The sequence below is a fragment of the Podarcis filfolensis genome (genome assembly GCF_964270895.1).
Source record: "Podarcis filfolensis genome assembly, chromosome: 3".
NCBI classification, from domain to species: Eukaryota; Metazoa; Chordata; class Lepidosauria; order Squamata; family Lacertidae; genus Podarcis; species Podarcis filfolensis.
The window spans coordinates 68,156,850-68,177,081 of NC_139606.1; the positions used below are offsets into that span (position 1 = coordinate 68,156,850).

General features: G+C 40.2%; 1 protein-coding gene across 1 annotated transcript in view; it reads right to left on the reverse strand.

The window, feature by feature from the left end:
* Window positions 1–2,781: 2,781 nt before the first annotated feature.
* Window positions 2,782–20,232, reverse strand: part of NOX3 (NADPH oxidase 3) — a 28,752-nt gene continuing 11,301 nt past the window's right edge. Inside the window, exons 8-14 of the mRNA XM_083607976.1 lie at window positions 14,837–14,929; window positions 13,980–14,233; window positions 9,786–9,948; window positions 8,094–8,240; window positions 6,718–6,842; window positions 5,001–5,150; window positions 2,782–4,923 (exon numbers count right to left, since the gene is read on the reverse strand). Of these exons, the coding sequence (XP_083464102.1) occupies window positions 5,024–5,150; window positions 6,718–6,842; window positions 8,094–8,240; window positions 9,786–9,948; window positions 13,980–14,233; window positions 14,837–14,929 (909 nt within the window). The 3' untranslated portion in view covers window positions 2,782–4,923; window positions 5,001–5,023. The remainder of the gene's footprint in view (window positions 4,924–5,000; window positions 5,151–6,717; window positions 6,843–8,093; window positions 8,241–9,785; window positions 9,949–13,979; window positions 14,234–14,836; window positions 14,930–20,232) is intronic.

Genomic DNA, 20,232 nt, shown 5'->3' on the forward strand with positions numbered 1-20,232 from the left:
ACATAAAGTGCACTTATTTAACATAGGGTGCACTTAATTGCACACAATGAATGAATAATGAAATATTTCAATGACGACTGAGCAACTTGAGCACAGAGCTTTCCAAACTTTTCATGTTGGTGACACACTTTTTAGACATGCATCGTTTTGTGACACAGTAATTCAGTTTTACTAGCAAACCAGAGGTTAAACGAACCCCTTTCCAGCCCCAGGAGAAGCGTGAGGCGCATTCACACGATATACTTACAGACTCCAGCAGACACACTAATATGCCACGACACACAGTTTGGAAAGCTTTGTTTTAGCCCAATATTTTTATGTTACATTCGTATTAAGACACTCCTTCACCATAGTGCCATTACTTGCAATGAGGCTGCTCTAGAGTAACTAGATCTAAGGAGGTTGTGACCTCAATACTGCTGTTTCATTGTTCAGATGGTGTCCCCAAGAGTTGAACCTAAATGTTAAGATAGAAAGGTACATGTGAAAGACTTTCACGTCTCTCTACCTGAAAATGTAAATCATTTTTTTAATACTTTGGTGAACTTAATGCTTCTCCCTTAACACTCATCCATGCAGGAGAAACTGAGCATGTGATTAACCACTTGTAGAATGACTGAAGGGAATTTTAAGTACTGTAACAGTCTAGTTGTGCTGGTCATGGGGACTATGGTGTCACTTCTGTCATTATGATAGGTTGAGCTCAAGCACATGAATCAAGTTTGTGAGTACAGTAGTACCTTGGGTTAAGTACTTAATTCGTTCTGGAGGTCCGTTCTTAACCTGAAACTTCTTAACCTGAAGCACCACTTTAGCTAATGGGGACTCCCTCTGCTGCCGCACCGCCAGAGCACGATTTCTGTTCTCATCCTGAAGCAAAGTTCTTAACCCGAGGTACTATTTCTGGGTTAGCAGAGTCTGTAACCTGAAGCGTCTGTAACCTGAAGTGTATGTAACCCGAGGTACCACTGTATCTGATTTCTGAATTGATAATGCTTGCTTCAGTTGACAGAACTTTCCCTGCTTAATACTGCAACTACCGGTAAATACTTAATGCTTTTGAGTAGTCATTGGGATTAATGAATATGGTCAAGTATAACCACAAAACTGAGACAAAAGGAAATATTTTACTCCTCTGTTCATTTTCCTTGCTATCCCACTGAAAATCCATTCATGCTGCAACAATGATTTTTGTATTTCTTGATGTTAAAGAATAGGAAGATAGGATGCGACCTGCCAATCAATCTGGGTTATACTCCAATAATTCTCAGATATTGCCCATCATCTGTGGAAGGTCTTGAAGAACCGCTGTAACCCTGTACCCACGTACCTGAGAGTGGGCACCACTGAACGTAATAGTAGGTTAGATCTGAGTTGATATGTATAGGGCAGAACTCATATAATGCCCTATCACAACCCAACAGTATTGTATTGTGGGTTGCCTGTGCCCAAGGCGAGGCAAGTGCTGCACCCTGCACCAGTGGACTGGGTAACTGGGTTGGAGGCATGTGCCTGAGGGGCGCATGTGGAGCCCACACGGCACATGGCTGCTGGTGCCGGCACTGCTGCTGCTGGTGGCCACATACCCTCTTGACTTGATGGCTCCAGCGCTTCCCAGCTCAGCCAGCCAAGGGGCAGGGCATCCCTTTGCCAGCCACAAGGAGAAGGAGGTGCGACCTCAGCTTCTAAGGCCCAGCCTATGCCCAGTTTGCCGCCCCATGGCTCTAGAAAGGGGCAGAAGCTCAAGGGAGCCTCTGAGAATTTTGTGCCCATTGTCACCACCCTTTTGCCCCCCTCAAGACTACACTACGCCACTGCAACTCAGGCTTCAAGAACAAGGTCTATGTGATGTTTATTTCAGTTCTGCAGTTTTGCTAAAGCTTCACATATCCAAAAAGCAAATTCATTTCTGTTTGTTATTTTGTTTTGCCCTTCATTCCACCTCACTCCAGGCACAGCTGCAATATGCACTCCTAAAGTTGTAGTCAATGGGTAAAATAGCACTTCTCCCAGCAGGGTTTTATACATCCTCATCCTATTATCCATTTCTGATTTCAACCGCATCCATAATAAAGTGATCTTCATTCAGTGTAAATACAGTTTCATTCTAGTCTAACAAGCCTCGCCAATCTTTCCCCCACCTCCTTCCTTTTCCCCCCTTTCATTCTAAGTCACTCACCCTGATACCAGGGAAATTCACCTCTCACAGTGATAACACTTCTGCTACTCAGTCAACTACAGCAAGGACTCAAAATGCATCTTCTGTAGCATACCACATTGATTTGCAAAAGCGAGAATAAATCAAAGCAGTGAAGAGATGCCACATTGAGCTAGAAGCAAAAACATTACATCTTGTTGCAGGAGGCTGCCCTAAGTATAGGTTGTGGGGAATGAGAGCACGGTACTTCAGACACTATGCTTGTTGCTTCCTATATAGGCTCCATTAAAAGAACCACTCTGGATCTGTCGGAAATTACCGCTTCTTTCTTCAACTGAGTAGCAGCTGATCCTTGTTTCCGCACAGCACTCCTCTTCACAAAAGCTTGATGTTTCTTTCTCTATGAAATTTATATTTTTAATGTGTCAAGTTTCTCTGAGGTTCAGTACAACACTGAGACGAAGGGAACCCTCCAGGCAAACCACCACGGAGATTCATTCATCACTTACTCTGTGGCTCCTGCCAATGCCCCACATTAATCATTTCATACAGAGGGGAAAGAAGAAGAAAAACCACATCTTTTAAAACTATTTGGAAATAAAGATATACAGCCTTAAACTCAATCATAGTATAACTGCGCCTTTTATAGCAAGCTTTCCATACAAATTTGGTCCCCAAACAGAAGATTATAAACTATAACTGTAGTGTTCAGTAATATGCAGGGTTTCTTGCTCTGTATACTCTCACTGGGTTTTTGTGTTTTTTTTAGTGTTTTACCACTGCCTTGTACGTGCATGTATGTATAATGTTGTCATTTGTCTTGTTCATCTGGTGACACACATGGGATGTTTTGCACTTCAGGTTTTATTGCGTGGATCAGTAAACGCATTACCTGATCCCCTTGATCCGTATTTTACACCTCAGTACAACCGCAATGCCTTTCTTTTGTTTACTGCCGAACAAATCTACTGCTATTTATGTGCTAATTCTTTGGAGTTTTTATGGATTCTCCCCTCCCCCACACTTTTTGGAAACTTCACCATGAAGTATGTGAGTGTCAGGTTTCAAATACATAGTCTTAATGGTTTATCAATGACCAGAGTAAAGAAAAACAGAACTTACAGGGAGAGGAGGGAAGTAGCAAAGCACCTGAGTAGGAAAAATGTTACGATCTCAGCTGGAATCTAAAAAAAAGATGGAGTTGAATCAGGTAGAGAGAAAAAGGGGGAGCAGAACAGTCTGAAAGCATAGAAGGTAACTAATCTGGATCTAGGGGCACTTCCAGACTGTTACTATTTTCAGGTGGCATTCAATCACATACCAGGCACATTCAGGTTGTGCAATTAAAGTAGATTTGGAGCTCTTGTGTAGGGTTGCCATACATCTGGGGAAACCCGGACGTGTCCTCTTTTTGAGTGCCAACATACTCATCTGGGCAGATTTTTACAGTTTAAAGGAAATGTCTGGTTTGGGGGGGGTTGGGGGCTCAGGCATTTCAGGCACCCACACACCTCTTTCTCCACTGGCTCAGGCTGTCCTCTTTTTTGCTCTTCAAGATATGGCAACCCTATCTTGTGTGACAAGCTTGCTCCCCTCCTCGTGTGTTATGTCTTTGTAGATTATGAGCCTGAGGGGAAGGACCTGAAACTGATTTCTGTAAGCAGTGCTGAGAGCCTTTTTGGCTAAAGGGCAGGATATAAATGCTGTAAAGAAATACATAATAAAGGGCGGGGGGATGCAGGGAAGCCTCGAACAATACATTTTCATTGTTAAAGATCAAACAAGGTTCAGAAAAACTTAGACCCAGTGCTCCTTAATAATTCTGAGCTTGCAAGCTCTGTGTTCCACGCTATAAAGATTTGTAACTGATTCAGTTTCATGAGATTGTCTATCTATGACCAAGAAGGCTATATCACTCTACAGAAGACCTTACAGGACAGATAGGTCTGGTTCTTTTGTTCCTATAAAAACTGCACAATAGTAACACATGTTGTATCTTCACTACCACACAAACCCGATTCTCATCCAGACCACCAAATGGAGTACAATTGTTGTTGTTGTTGTTGTTGTTGTTGTTAATGTGCTGTGCCTAGATGGTGGGACTGGAGAACTGAGGTTCTGCCCATCACTTTTTTATTCTAAGCATGATCTAAATGTATTAGCATTTATATGTATTATTATTGTTGTTGTTGCTGTTGTTTATTGATTTATATAACGCTTATACGCAAAAATGGCTTCTAAGTGGTTTACAGCTATAAAATCAATTATGAAATTTAAACATAATTAAAATACATAATAACAATTCCATCAGAGCATTTAAACATCCCTAATGAAAATATACAATAAAACAAGCCAGTTAAAAAGCACAACAACTGAAGCAGTTTAAAAAAAAAAATCAAGTTCAGAGGAACGCTTGCCTAAACAGGTACTTCTGGGACCTCTCATATTTCAGCAGGGAGGGCATTTTACAACACTCGTTGCTGCCACTGAAATACCCCACCTCTAGGTTACCATAAGCTGATAGAAAAACAGCCAAGTCCCATTTGCTAATCCTAATGCTCATAGAGGAGAGGGGAAGATTGTTTTTCAGGTGACCTGTTTGCTTAGCACTTGTCTAACTCAGAATACGTGGGACTACTGAGCTGGTGAGAACTTCCCTCCACTACTGTGCTGTTGTTTTTAAAGCATCACCCTCACTCTAAGCAATCTTGGGTTGCAATTTAAGGACAAAGTAAATTCCTCTACTAAACACAGAATGCTAAATGCTCTGTTTCAAGATGGCATAATTCCACCAAAATCAAGAAAGAAAAAGAAAAATACACCAAACAGAGCTGTCAGCTACCATTTCCAAAAGGGGTCTAGATTCTAGAAACTTTCTTTGTTGTAGTAAAACTGAACACCTCTTGGATCAGCAGAGGAATACCAGCTGCACTTCTTTCGAAGGGTTTGAGACAGAGATTTAGGCCCGCAGAAGAAAACACCAATGTTATTGCTGCCAAGAAAAGCAAGATACCCAGATTAATTTCAGAAGGAAAGAAGGGGGGGGGATAATAATATGTAATGCCAACTTTATTACAGAGCATGGGAAATATGTTTCCAGCTTCATGACCATGATCATGGGGGATGCTGTCAGAACACTGAATGGCAAGATGAAGTTTGCACTGCCCTGGAGCTTTTTTGTCTGTTTCTGAAAGTCACCCTTTAAAAGGGTCATAGGGCTAAACATGCATCAAACAGTTTATAGGGAAAAAATCCTTTAAAGCATGAACTATATGGACTTGAAAGCAAAGACTTTATATTCTGTCATTTTTGTGTATCACAGCTGATTTCATATGGCCTCCCAAGTCAGTGGTTAGGCATCTCTGGATTAGGTAGTCCACTGGATAGATTCCATTTGAATCCTTACTAGGAAGTAAGCTTCACTTGTCTCAGTAGTGCTTATAGCTGAGCTTATAGGATCGCCATGCATGTTTTTTTCTTATTTAAAAAGACATTATTATTGGTCAACTGGCAGGTAAATAGTAGGCACTGCTAAACAGGGACTGATGGGTCTGTCAATTTCAATTTCTAGTTCTTCCAGTCTTACATTCACTTCTCCACATTTCCACAACAGCTTGTAATTAAAGAAAACATTTTCATGAAAATTCACCAGCATTTTAGTGTGAATTTCTCCTAATACTGTATTGCTTGTATTATATACACATGCTTGTTTATAATTCTGCCTAATATACACATTTTTGCAAAGCAATCTGCCCTAAGATAATGCACTTTTCACATGTTACTTTCATTAGTATACACATATTAATGCACACTGTATAAATTACTTGGAGAACTAGATTGTAAAATTTGAAGAAATGCAAATTTCAAATGATGGCTGCATTTTGGTATACACACCGTTTCACATTACATAGAGTCGCCTTTAAATGCAAACTGAATTGAATTTCTCCCACACCCCTACTGCTGTTAAGAAACCACAAAATATTTTTGTTTATGTCCTTTTTCTGGGTGATGAAGACAAAATAAGCTGCACTGACTGCTTCAGAGGCTACTGGGAACAAATAAGCCTTTTCTAAGCTTTTCTTAGCAAAACTCTGGAGTTCAACTTAGACCTTTCAAGCTGAGATGAACTAATAACATAAGAGCATTGTCTTTACATCCACAGCCAATTATGTTGGGGAACAAACACATCCTTGACATCGTAAGAAAAAGGCCTCACTGTTTATCTCTTTAATAACCATTTTCAAGGGAAATTAGTGTTACTTTGTCCTTTGTGCTGAACAATAATTGGATTGTGTCTTTCAATTATAGCTGGACAAATGCCAAGATATTTTAATACTTCAAATATTAGATTCTCCTGTCCAAAAATTAGATTTTATTGGCATTGTCTATCCAAGATTTCTTCATCTAAAGTTTTATTACACATAAAGATGCTTTCAGCATAAGAACTCAGCTCAAATTATTATTGAAAGTGTTATTGATAAAGTGGTACAATTTTTCTTCCCTACCTAGCTCACTGGGGGAAATGCAGTATAATGACATTACTTGCTAATTTGCCTTACCTAGGATGATTTTCTGCTATATGTTTGAATTCTGTGTCCCAGTTTGGTCGTCCATAGAAGGTCTTTTGTTTCAAACCAGTAATTACATCCAACTTTTCATCATAATGTAAGGCAATATGAGTAGCCTGTATTGTTGAGAACCAAAAGGTAATTATTTGAGAACCAGAAAGTTTAACATCACCTTCAAGTAAAAAAGGAAAGGCTATAATCCTAAAATATGGAGGAACAGACTAAAAGAGGCACTCAAAAGTCTAGATCAGGGATGCCCTCCAAATGACCACTGACCATGTTGGCTGGGCTGATGGGATTTATATTCCAAGTTCATATTCTCCTGGGATAGCTCAGTCAGTAGAGCATGATACTCTTAATCTCAGGGTCATGGGTCATGGGTTCGATCCCCGCATTGGGCAAAAGATTCCTGCATTGCAGGGAGTTGGACTATAGATGACCCTTGTGGTCCCAACTCTACAGTTCATAAGTCATTAGTTATGACCGTGGTATTGTTGCTCTAAATGTTAACATTCTGTGGATGTTTCTGTAATCGGCATCCATTGTGGACCTGCCCAATCTCATGAGTGGCATGTGGTGCTGGCATGCAGACTTTCCACATTAGCAAGCAGATTCACATGGGTAGCTAAGCTACATACATCATGCAGCATCTGCTCAAGGTCAGCAAGAGATAATGGAATTCTGTAGCTATGCCTCCCTTCCCTCTTCTCTTTCCCCATCTCCCAGCTGCATATTCATACCCCTTATCTCTTGCTTCCAACCTTGCATTCCTTTCTTTATTATCACAGTGGCATCAATTTGTGTAGCAGACTGCACAGTACTGGCCCTGGTCATCAAACTCCTGAAAGATAACCCCAAATTATGTATAGGTAGAAGATAACCCCAAATCCGTCCCCAGTGCCTTCCTGTTTCAGCTAACCAAAATAGTTAGTAGAGACGAATGTACAAGTTGTGGGAGAAATTGTGAAGTGCCATAAACAGAAATTTAGTGGACAGGGTGGCACCGCCATAAGGGGTTGGGAGCAGGCAGAGTCAAGGGGAAAAGGAAAGCTGCAAGGAGGGAGAGGAAAGAGCAAGAGAAAAACTAAAGAGAAGAGGACTTGGGGAGCAGTTGCAGATCTGGCTGCCAATCTGCCAGGGCTTGGGTGCTCCTGCATCTGCAGAGAACCTGGCATCAAGTGGTGTACCTGGGACTACCGTGGTAAATATAGTTGGAATGAATACTTTCAAAAGACAAATGTTACAACTATTCACTCTAAGGAAGCTACGCTTTATGTGATTAGGCATTCATTTGATTACTGTTCCTTAGGCTGCAGTCCTGGAAAAGTAAGATTCAGTAACTCAGTCCCATAAGATTTCATTTATACCTGACTTTCATCCCAGCCAGTAAGAAATATGTGATAGCTTAGAAAATGGGCTTTCCCTTTCTCAGCCATTTGTGCTTCCAGCAAGCACAGGAGATCAGCAAACCACTCAAAGGCAGATGGATCTCGGCAAATCCAATAGAAATAAACCTGTCAAGGGAAAGTAAAACAATTCAACAAAGTGCAAGCTTTCATCGGGCATCCTATATGGCTCTTAAATTATTTATTTGGAGATAAGTAGCTAATCTTATAGCTGGCTACTGTGCTCAGGTGTAAATTTATACTTGATTTTCTATCCAGCATTGACGATGTAGAGTTTTTAAACATACTCCAGCAGTCATTCATATACAGTTTAAACGGATTTTTGAAAATCACAGCCACTGCCTCTAAGGCACTGAGATGTAGACATTCTTAATGCTCCATCTAAACTGCTTCCAGTAATATGACAGCACGAGGGACTTGGACCAGGGAGATTTGGTTCAAATATCTGACAAGCCAGGATGCTCTGGCAACTAATATAAAAATTTGGCAAGTTTTGGCAATCAATATAAGAATAGTAACCAACATTTCTATAGCACTTCTTAAGTGTTCAAAGCACTTCACATCCTTTACCTCAGTAATTCTTACAACAACCCACTGAGGTAGATCTTTATTTTTATCCATATTGCAGATGGCTGAGAAGAGTGGCTTAACTAAGTCCACCTAATGAGTCACATCTGAAGTAACATTTAAACTAGGAGCTTCCTGGACTACATCTCACACGCTTAGCTGCTACATTGCACCTCTTTTTAGACTTAATTTTCATAATGAGTTCATGTACAATTACTATCAGTTTTCTGTCAGTAAAATGGGAGTTTCAGTGACACACCTCACAGCATTTTTACAAGGGCCAGACACCTCCCCTCAACGCATTACCTTGTTTGTGGAACACATGCGGAACTGGAAAAAAGTGGGGAGGAATGGAAATGAATTAATAATTCACCTCAACCCCTATCACTAGCAGGGCACCAGCACTTTGGCATCATGAATACCAACTGACACAGTTAAACAACAACAATCCAGCCACTAGATATTACTAAATGCAGGCCATACAACCATATTTCAGGAATCAAATAAAGCTAATTCCCACCCCAGTGGGGGAATGGTTAGCATGAAAATAAGATATGGGTTATATCACCAAACTGACCAATATAGTGTACATCAGAGAAGGAAGATAATGCAACAGGGTCCCCACAAAATGAAGTCTGTTTACCTTTTTTTTTTTACTAGGCTATGAAGTTCAAGTCATAATCAATACATATGTTCTATTGGGTGAAATATAGTCCAGACTTCTAGAATATCTAGAATCATATTAAGGTATTTATGCAGAGTTCAAGGCCCCATCTGCGCTATACATTTAAAGCAGCATCACACCACAGTCATGGCTTCTCCCAAAGAATTTTAATACTATGGGTCACTTAGCTAAGTGTTGAACAAAGGTAAGAATAAGCAGCTACAGATAGGATTTGCCTTGGTAAAAGCCAGGCAGCTTTGCCTCCCTTACACAGAATGCCACAAGTTAATAGAATTGGGACATTAGCTGGAAGGCAAGTGGCTAGTACAACCATGATGGTTATTTACTGAAATGATCCCCCAAATGAGCAAGGGATGCAAAGCATATTTGCAAATGAAATATGTAACCACCATACTGATTACCTTTTCCAGTCTCAGTCCTGTGCTTAGATTACAGCACTTATACCAAATCGATTTCAGAATGGAAGCAAAAGGAGTGACTCCTATTCCTGCTGCAATGCAGACACTAATTTGATACTGAAACGCATCTGTTGCTGCTGCTCCAAAGGGCCCATCCACAGCTAGTCTGTAACAAGAAACACTCAGCTAAAATTAGAAGTCTGCCACTGTTCAGAGTTTTCTTTTTGTTGATTTAAGTTTATGTGGATTTTATTTTTCTAAGACAGTGGTACCTTGGTTCTCAAACGCCTTGGTACTCAAACGTCTTGGTTCTCAAATGCCAAAAAACCCGGAAGTGTTCCAGTTTCTGAACGTTTTTCGGAAGCTGAAAATCCGATGCGACTGTCGGCTATTGTTTCCAGGTCACCTGCACCAATCAGAAGCTGCGCCTTGGTTTTTTAATATTTCGGAAGTCTAACAGACTTCTGGAACGGATTAAGTTGGGCGCTGTTATTTTTGCTATTTATTTTGAGGTTTTGGTTTTGAGGCTTTTTTGGTTAATTTGTTTTTGTGACTGTGTGGAACCCAGTTCAGCTACTGATTGATTGATTGTGTGACTGTGGAAATGAATAAAAAAAAACCCTATCTAAACAATGACTATCATCAGTGCAGGTAAGAAAAAAAGTTAATTTTAATTTTTATCATCTACAATACTGTCTTATTTATTTTATAGTACAGTACATTGATTATTGCTTTCATTTTGTGGATCAATGGTCTCGTTAGATAGCAAAATTCATGTTAAATTGCTGTTTTAGGGGTTGTTTTTAGAAGTCTGGAACAAATTAGTCCATTTTGCATTACTTTCTATGGGAAAACGTGCTTTGGTTTTGGAACACTTTGGTTTTGGAACAGACTTCTGGAATGGATTAAGTTTGAGAATCAAGGTACCACCGTACCTGTTATTTTAATATACGGATTACTAACTGTCATGGGAAAATGGAAGAACGGTGGGATATAATTTTTAATAAATACATAAATAAAATATGTTAAAGGACAAAATAGAATCGTTCCAAAATGATGACTTGGTTATATTTGTTACAAGAAGAAGGGCACAGTTTTCCATGAGTGCTGCTTTGCTATCAAAGAAACTATTTAGCAGAAGAGAGCAGGAGGGCTATGTGCATAAGGGCTCTGGCCATTTTATTTAAGCATGCAATTGCAATTTTAAGGATTCCGGCAATCTGATTAGTGACTTAATTGCATGGCCAAATTTAGTGAGAGCATTTGCATATTTAATTATGATTTAAGAAAAAAAGCATCCTGCTTTAAAAGTCTTATTTTCCATAGTGTGCAAATCAAGGCACAGAGGAACTGATTTAATTTTGGAATGTTTTTAATCAGTTTGAAAACTTCTTGCTATGCGGTGAAGGAATGAAAAATGTGAGGGTGGGGATAGAATTAGATATATTAGCACGTAATTCATAAATATATGAAAATGTCTGCATTAAAAGGAGCATTCAGAGCAAAACGAGCCTGCCACCAATTCAGGGAGATTCCTTCTTCTCTTACACTGCTTCTCAGTCCTCCTGGCTAGATAAGTCTTTTTCCTACGGAGCCACTTGCTCTTGAATGCACATAACTGGTGCCCGACTGTCCATTGTTCTTTCTTAAATGCCATGCTTAAAATCATCTAACATCTTTTCTACTTTGAGGGTATTTTGAAGACCTAATCCCTGATTCATTGGATAAAAAGTGGTTTAGTGACATAAACTCAGAAGACTTAAAATTCAGGATTTGGATTTAATATATAGGGTTTATATTTTAATCCTCTCTGGGGCAATCTGGTTTAAAAAAGAAGTTAAGGATAGTTAATCATACACAGGAAGCTGCTTTATACTATCTTAGACTATTTGCTCAGCTAGCCCAGCATTGTCTAATCCAAGGCTGGAGAACAGCAGGCCTTGCCACTTTCCAGGCCCTCTTCCTAAACTTAATTTCTTCCCAATCCACACACACTCTACCCCAGGCTTCCTCAACCTCGGCCCTCCAGATGTTTTTGGCCTACAACTCCCGTGATCCCTAGCTGGCAGGACCAGTGGTCAGGGACGATGGGAATTGTAGTCTCAAAACACCTGGAGGGCCGAGGTTGATGAAACCTGCTCTAGTCTCAGGCTACAGCCCCAATGGCCCTGTTTTGTGCCCTCCTCAAGAGCTTTTTGCCTGGTTGAAATGCTTCCCTGAACTATAATTAGGCCTCTCACTAGCCTGAAAGGATGACAGAGAGATTTGGGTGTGGGGAGGGGAATGCGACACTATGTCAAAACCTCTGATGTTTACCGTACAAAGATAAGAGTCATACCTGTTGCTCCATCTACATTTGCTCTGACCCCACCCACTACATGCATGTGGCCCCCAGGAACAGGGATGGCGGGGGAATTTGATTCATTATGCGTTTAAAGCCAAATCTATCAGCCTCACACTTTCCGAAACAAAATGCAAACAGCCAGCTGACCTTTGGAATTCTCACTTATCCAAATTTTGCAGTTCTCCAACCCATCAATGCATATATTAGGGGAAAGTCTGCATAAAAATGAAGATATCTATGAAAATAACATACAAAAACACATTATATTAGGTGGGGATTGTTTGCAAGAATAGCTCCATTAGTCAAAACTGCATGGAAAAATGTGTTTATTAGGAGATATTCATGCTAAAATGCTAAGGGATTTTCTGCAGGGTGCTGCAGAAATGCAGAGAGCTGAATTTAAGATTGGAATATGGAGAAATACATAATTATATGTCCACTAAACAGGGTAAGACATAAATAAAAGAGAGAAAATGAAAAAGTGAAAGCACTTCTAACTTTCAGTAAAGATGTCTGTGGTTTTTTGTTTTTTGTTTTTAAAAAAAGATTGGAAAAATGAGAAATCGAGAGAACCAAAACTCAGGAGGCTGTCCATGAGGGAAGGAGGCCTGAAGAAGGATCCCCACCCCAATCCAATCTGACTGGCAGAAGCTCTTTAGGATCTCAGGCGGAGGTCATCTTTGCCTCCACCTTTTACCTGATACCTGTCTGATACCTGTAACAAGAGATGTCCAAGGCCCCCTTGCAAACCTTGTTCTCTCAGTCCCAGTCCCTTTCCTACACTGGAACCTGGTCATTTCCTATCAGGGGTCCTTAGGCTCCTTTAACTTTCTCTAGGCTGCACCTCAGTTCAGAAGGTATCCCTGACTGGTGGGGGTTTTATGAATCGTGATATCGCGTCAGGTCGCATGACATGTGCCAGCTTTTAGGAAGCTGCAAGCAGACGGGAAGAAGATAGATTTGTGAACAACTTCCTGAGAACAAAATGCCAGCATCCAGCACACGCTGCAAAGATTGCCTTGTCCCAGATACCCTGTTAAGTTGCTGGTACTATTTTATAATGATTAGGAAGGATGAAGAAAGTTTATGGCAAAGCAGGGGGGGGGGGAATAGCAAGTATGCTAACAAGCAAATAAGAACTGGCTATAGAGCCAGAGTAGATTCAAAAAGTTTTACTTCCAATCTGGGGGTAATTTATTTTTATCTCTTTTATCCTTTGGTTATTTATAGGCATTGCAGCAAAAACAAACATTTCTGATTTTTAGTTAAAATATCTATCCTCTCCCTTCCCATGCAGCATAGTGGTAAGCATACATAGTTACTCAGAAGTAAATGCTATGGAGTTCAATGGACTTACTCCCAGTATTTGAATTACAGGGGAAGGAGGCATTGCCTTTGTGTTGCTGTTTTTAGAAAACTATGGAGGGACATGATTTTGCTAAAATTGGGAGGTAGGATCTGTGGATTTCATTAAGCCCCCTGCTCCCCCCCCCAACCTGTCCCTTCCCCTATAAGTGAAGCACTTTATGAACATTACAGTTGCAGACTTAAACAGTTGCTTAGCTTTCCTACTGAAAACCATGGAATGTCAAAGTGCTTAGTTTTGGCTGGATCATGGGCATATCAAATAATGTTCAATATCTTTTCCAAGTAGCATGATTTAAGCAGTCCTCCTGAAGGAAAACATTAATATATGGGGTTTTTTTTCCTCCTGCCAGTGAGACTTCGAGAATGCTGTGTTTTACTACATCTATAATTATAATTTATACTCTGTTTCGAAAAAAAACCTTCACAAATTGTTAGTTAATCAAAACAAAATGACAAGTATGCAACACTGCAGTCAGTTATCAAACCTTGGCAGCTTCCAGGGCTCCTGAAAGGTTTTCTCCTCTGCTCCAAAGGCGCTGAAAAGGGCTTCTGTCCAATCCCCGACTGACCTTATGTGTACACTGAAAAAGTCATCTTCTGGGGCTGAAGTGAGAGTGAACGGGTGCCATTCCATCTGTGAGATAGCGGGGCACTGGAGAAAGATATACTGACCAGCCTCCATCTTAAAGCCACGTTTTTTCATATGAAGCTCCAGAACTCCAGAGGAATGAGACACCACCTAAGCCACAGTCAAATGACAATCAGCACACAATATATCTAGGAACCCAAGCAGCTTTCTTATACTGAGTCCATTGGTCCATCTAGTTCAGTATTGTGTACACTGACCAGGAGTGGCTCTTTCCAGGGTTTCAGGCAAGGAACTCACACAACCCAACCTAGAGATGTTGGGGATTGAACCTGCATGCAAAGCAGAGGCTCTACCACTGAATGGCAACCCCAAACTAGTCCTGTGCATCAACAAGGAATGTAATAATAGATGTGACTCAGCTGATTTTAAATGGGCAAATATTAGCTACCATTTGCCCCTGGTTGCATGACTTTTTGCTGGCCACAGCACCTCCATATTTTTCACATGGTGATGATGTTGCATACCTTGCAGTTCAATTTCCGACTTGCCATTGCAGGAAAACTTTTTTCTTAACAGTATTATGAAAGTAAGGCAATATTGAAATGTTCATGTATATGGTAATGAAAATGAACCCACGAACAGAATGTGCAATACACCAACAAAATATTGAATACAGAACTTTCTACTGATGAAGCAATATAACCATACATTTTTATTTTAATACAGATAATAAAGCTGATACGACATACACACCTTTGTAACGACAACCTCTTGCTGAAACCTCCAGAGCCTAATAATTCTTTCACAGATGTACAATATCACAGGGCATAAGACCCACTTCCAAGCCTGTTGGGGATCATATAAAGAGAAGTTTTAATGCATATATAAGCTTTAAATTTCTGATGGAAACCACTGCAGGCACTATGTTATTTCAGTCCATCTCCACCTTGCCTTCAAAGAGGATGCTAAGGCAGGCAATATACCCAAAATTCCTAAGCAAAGAGGAGGAGTAATTGCCAAACACTCCACCACCCCACTGACGGAGAAGAGAATGCAGGTTTCCATCTTTTCCACAGGGGTTGGAAACTTATGGCCCATGGAGCTGTTAAGGGCTTTAAATACTAATAGTAAGTCCTTGAATTAACCCACTAATGAAACAGAAGCCAGTGCAGCCTCTCTTAGCAGGGTGTGTAACATGCTGACAGGGTGTCACTCATGTCAGTAATTGTGCTGCATCTTCCTGAACTAACTAGGTTTCCAAGGGAAGTGCAAAGAAAGCCCTACTTAGAATGTGTTACAAGAATGCAATAAGGCCGCAGGTGGAGCTGTGGTCTAAACCACTGAGCCTCTTGGGCTTGCCAACCAGAAGGTCAACAGTTCGAACCCCATGATGGAGTGAGCTCCCATTGCTCTGTCCCAGCTCCTGCCAACCTAGCAGTTTGAAAGCATGCCAGTGCAAGTAGATAAATAAGTACCACTGCGGCGGGAAGGTAAACGGTGTTTCCGTGCACTCTGGTTTTCGTCTCGGTGTTCCGTTGCGCCAGAAGTGGTTTAGTCCTGCTGGCCACATGAGCCGGAAAGCTGTCTGTGGACAAACACCAGCACCCTTGGCCTAAAAGCGAGATGAGCGCCACAACCCCATAGTCGCCTTTGACTGAACTTAACAATCCAGGGGTCCTTTACCTTTACCTTTATCTTACAATAATGCAATATTAAAGTAAGTAATGCCTGGACTACAGTAGGGAAACTGTGAGAAATGGAATTCCCTACCTGTTCACTGTTCAGATCCTGAACTAGAAAAAACAATGGGAGGCCTTTCCAAGCTTTTGGAAATCAAGGAGGGGGTGGGCTGTAGAGGGTCCATGGTGTCAGTGGTGGGCTATGCCAGGGCATAGGGCTTCTTGCACCTGCCTAAGCATGATGGATGCTGATGCAAGCCACTCTCAGCTGTTTGGGACATGGATCCTATTTGGCTCAGAGTGCATAAATGCATGCTCTGTGAAATTGTCGCTTCTCTTTTTCTGACACAGGCTCTCTAGATTGGATTCTTGAACCTTTAAGAAGAGAGAACCAATTTCCACTCCCTGATTCTGCTGTACAATTAGCAAAGTTTTCTAGTATGATGCATTGGCCAGAAATTGACCCAAAAAGTTCAGTTATGCTGAAATGACCTATTTTTATTAAATTGATTGGGCTGTTTTATTGTCAATAATTACACTTAGCAGATCTATGACATCAAGTTGCTTAGACCTCAAGATATTATAGCTGATAATTGCACTTCATGGTCATATATACTGATCATCCTATTGATCAAATGTACTTAGCTGACCATATATATTAACTGGTCATTCTGTTCAGCTTGAGCTACAACAGCTTTAGATAATTAGATATAATGGAAGATGCAGGATTTTTTTAGACATGCAAGCATTCATTCTCCCGTTTTAGTTTTAGTATCGGAAAAACAGCTTACAATGGCTTATTTTAGTCAGCAGAGGATATGCAAAATGGATGTGCTTTCATTTATTGACTTTGCAACTCAATTATACCAAAGTACTTAGATTTAAGTTTCTCTTTAATTAATACTTTATATATTAATAAAACCAGTAACAGTATGCAATAGGGAGAAACACGGGGCAGTTGCCCTAGTCTGTATCCAATGCTGAATAAAACTAGATCATGTAGCTGTTTGCAAATACTATTGTTTAATATTTGTTCTTTTAATTCAGCAAATTCACACATTACCATCACATTTTTTAAAAACTCTCATTATTAAAGGAGCTGATTTATATTCCCACATCAGCAATGCACTGGGTGCAAATGAATGGAAAGACGCTAGTTCCAATTCATAATAATTAAAATAATCATTCTAAAGCCCACAATTGGGCAATACGTATTGTTATCAGAACCAACCAAAGTGATGCAGAATAGTTGTCTATAAAATTCTTGAACCCTTTGACACTGCAGTTTTCCACATTTTTCATTACTCTCCTCCCCAGTTTTCCAGAGTATGGTACCATCACAGAACTGGTTGCAATAATTTCTGTTAAACTTTAACACTGATGACATTGAGGCAAAAAAATACACTTGGTTGTATCCACAGGGGATGTTTTCACTAGCAGAAAGAGGCACCTGATTTTCAATCATTTCCCCCTGACCTACTCAAGTCTCATTTGCCTTATTCCACCCCATTCCAATGGGTCCCTCAAACATCAAGGGCTTGGTTTGGGGGTGGGGGTCACTTACAAATTGATAGCAGAACCTGCAAAAACAAGTGTCCCAGTTTATGGAATGATACGCTTTTTTTTTAACCAGCACAAAGCCGTCTGAAGTGACTTGACTGGGGGAAGAACTGTGTGGTGGGAGCTGCCCTGTCCTCCTGGCCTGGACATTTTTATCAGCTGTGCTCCTAAATCTGATCTGGGGTATTGGATGTTTCCAGGAAGGAGCCAGAACTGCTACTGACTTTTCAACTTAGCAGTCATACTTGAGGACAGGAAGTTAAAGATGCAAAAAGGAGGTCATTTATGGCCCACATTGCATGGTGATGCTTTCACTTAGGGGGCAATGTAAATGGCAACTATAGCCTTGCCCTCTTGTCTTGAATGAATTGCCTTTTTAGTTGCAGTCTTCGAGACTAACAAATTTATAATGGGTTAAGCTTAAAAGGACTCTAATCCATAACATTGGGCCATATGAATCTTGTGGGTCTTTAAGATGCCACAAGACTCTTCACTGATTTTCCTGTGACATCCTAACTCGGCTACCCTCTTGAACATTAGCTTTATTTTTATTTTATACAATGAAATTTATATACCACTTGATTGCAAATAGAACAGCTAGGTGGTTTAGGGGGGGGGAAACCCCAAATAATCACATTGTCAATAAAAGTTAAAGTTAAAAAAGATAAAGTATTTTAAATAAAAATACTATCTTTAAATAAAATATAAATTAAAAAGATAAAGTATTTTAAGCAATCCAAAATATAATTAAAACCAACAGTTAAACTAAAAACAGATTAAAACACATGTCAACTTCTACATGTCTGGATAGGTTTGCCTAAAGTGTTTTTTAGCAGGCATCAAAAAGTGTACAGCAAAGTTACCTGCTTGACATCAAGAGACAGGGAGTTCCAAATTGTGGGTGAAGCCATACTGAATTATGGATTTCTTACAAGTGCAAAACAAATATTATCTGATACCTGTAGGAGTGCCAGTTCTGCAGTTCAGAGTGGTCAAATGGGCATATATGAGGTAAGATTATCTGAGTGCCACAAGTTTAATGCTTGCACTAGGGAGTCTAAGGTGGCACCACAAGATCAAAGTCACTCCATTGCATCGACATTCTTCAGCATAATAGGGTTGCTGCTCAGGCTATAACTCATCTCAACAGAAGTACTGGAGGTAAAATATTGCTCTGGCTTAAGAAACTGCAGTGGTGCAAGTCACCAATGAAAAGTAAATCATTGGCCTAATTACTAGCTACAGAAAAGCGAAAATCAAGCGTCTTTCTTCTTTCTGTTTGTATTGCACAGACAGAAAAACCCTGCTGAGGAATTTTTAAACTATTTGATATCCTCCCTGAGAATTCAGCCAAGGCTTTCAAATATGCTCCTTTGATCCTTTCGCAAGCAGCTGTAGAAAGTGCTATCTTTAAAGTGTTCTTTTTGTTGGAAATGAATAGTCTTTGATGACTTGTTGAGTGACCAAAGCTTCTTTCCTTGTATTCAGGACACTTGCCTTGTGCCAAGGTGACAAATTCATTAGTCCTGACATTAAATGATATTGGACAGGCTGATGATGGAAGCTGAGGATACAGGCTTTAGTACTCTAAAGGTAGATCACCATCACTTGAAGGTGAACCTGGTCAAATCTATGAAGTGTGTTTCTTTTATATATGTTCTAAACAACTAATAACAGTTTAAATAACATATGAATTATTTAAAGAGATGATTGACTTCATTCCTTGGCAAGCTTGCTGAATTCTCCATTTGTGACACTTTTGAGACCCACTTTAGACCTAATGTTGTTGGCCTTTTTACTGTCCTGGAAACAGGCATTTCCATTTCAATACTACTGTATTATTATTATTATTATTATTATTATTATTATTATTATTATTATTTCCCCAGCCACTCTGGACGGCTTTAAGTGATACTGTTTAAGCAATACTGTTCATATAGGCTTTGATTTACACCTTTGTGTGATTTGATCAGTGTTGACCCGTTACTCTCATGTGCTCAGAGAGATTAATAAAGTTGAATCTCAAAATCCTCCAGGAGATATTCTCCCAGAGTTTGCTTGTGGATGGCTTAGTGGTGGCGTTTTAAATCAGAAGAGTTGGGTTTTGTTTTTTTAAAACAATGACCTGGTGACAGTCAACCAGACATCCTTACCCAGCGCTGCCATGACACAGAAACAAATCTTGAAACTCCTTAAGGAGTAAGATAGATGGCTGTAACATTCATTGCTTATTTAACGTTCACAAAGACTTCTTTGTGAATGTCTACATTGGGAATGTGGTAAGGAAAGCTTCCTTCTTGGACATCCTAATATCTATTGAGTTCCACTCAGAGGAAATCTTCCAGGAAGCAGTGAATGATCTGTAAAACTAAGTGGTATGTGCCAACATTGTGTTTTCCCAACTTCAATGTGTTTGTCATCTGTTTCATAGACCAAATCATCTTAATCTGGTATGACTTTGAGATTAAAGATCTATCAGCATTCAAAACCATGCAACAGAGACTGGTCCTCCAGCCTCAGTCTGCCCTCAACCTGCCTATCTTCTTACTTACTATCAGTCCAGAGCACTGGCTGTCAGTTTCCTCCTCCTTAGACTCAGTGTTGCAGAACTCAGAGGAGGATGCTCACAAAAGTAGAATTAGTCGGCATTGCAAGTCATTTGCTCTGGCTCCACCTATCCTTGGTCACCTTGAGTTCCACCCTATTGGTCCCAATGGGCCTCAGCCACCGCTGAAAGCACAATGAAGCATCAGCTATGAAACTAGGGAGATCTGTCGATCTATTAATCTATCTACAACACAGAAAGCTGCTTTATGCTGAGTCAGAGCATTGGTCCCTCTAGCCCAGTACTGTCTACAATGACTAAGCAGCTCTCCATAATTCCAAGCAGGGGTCTCTCCCAGTCATACC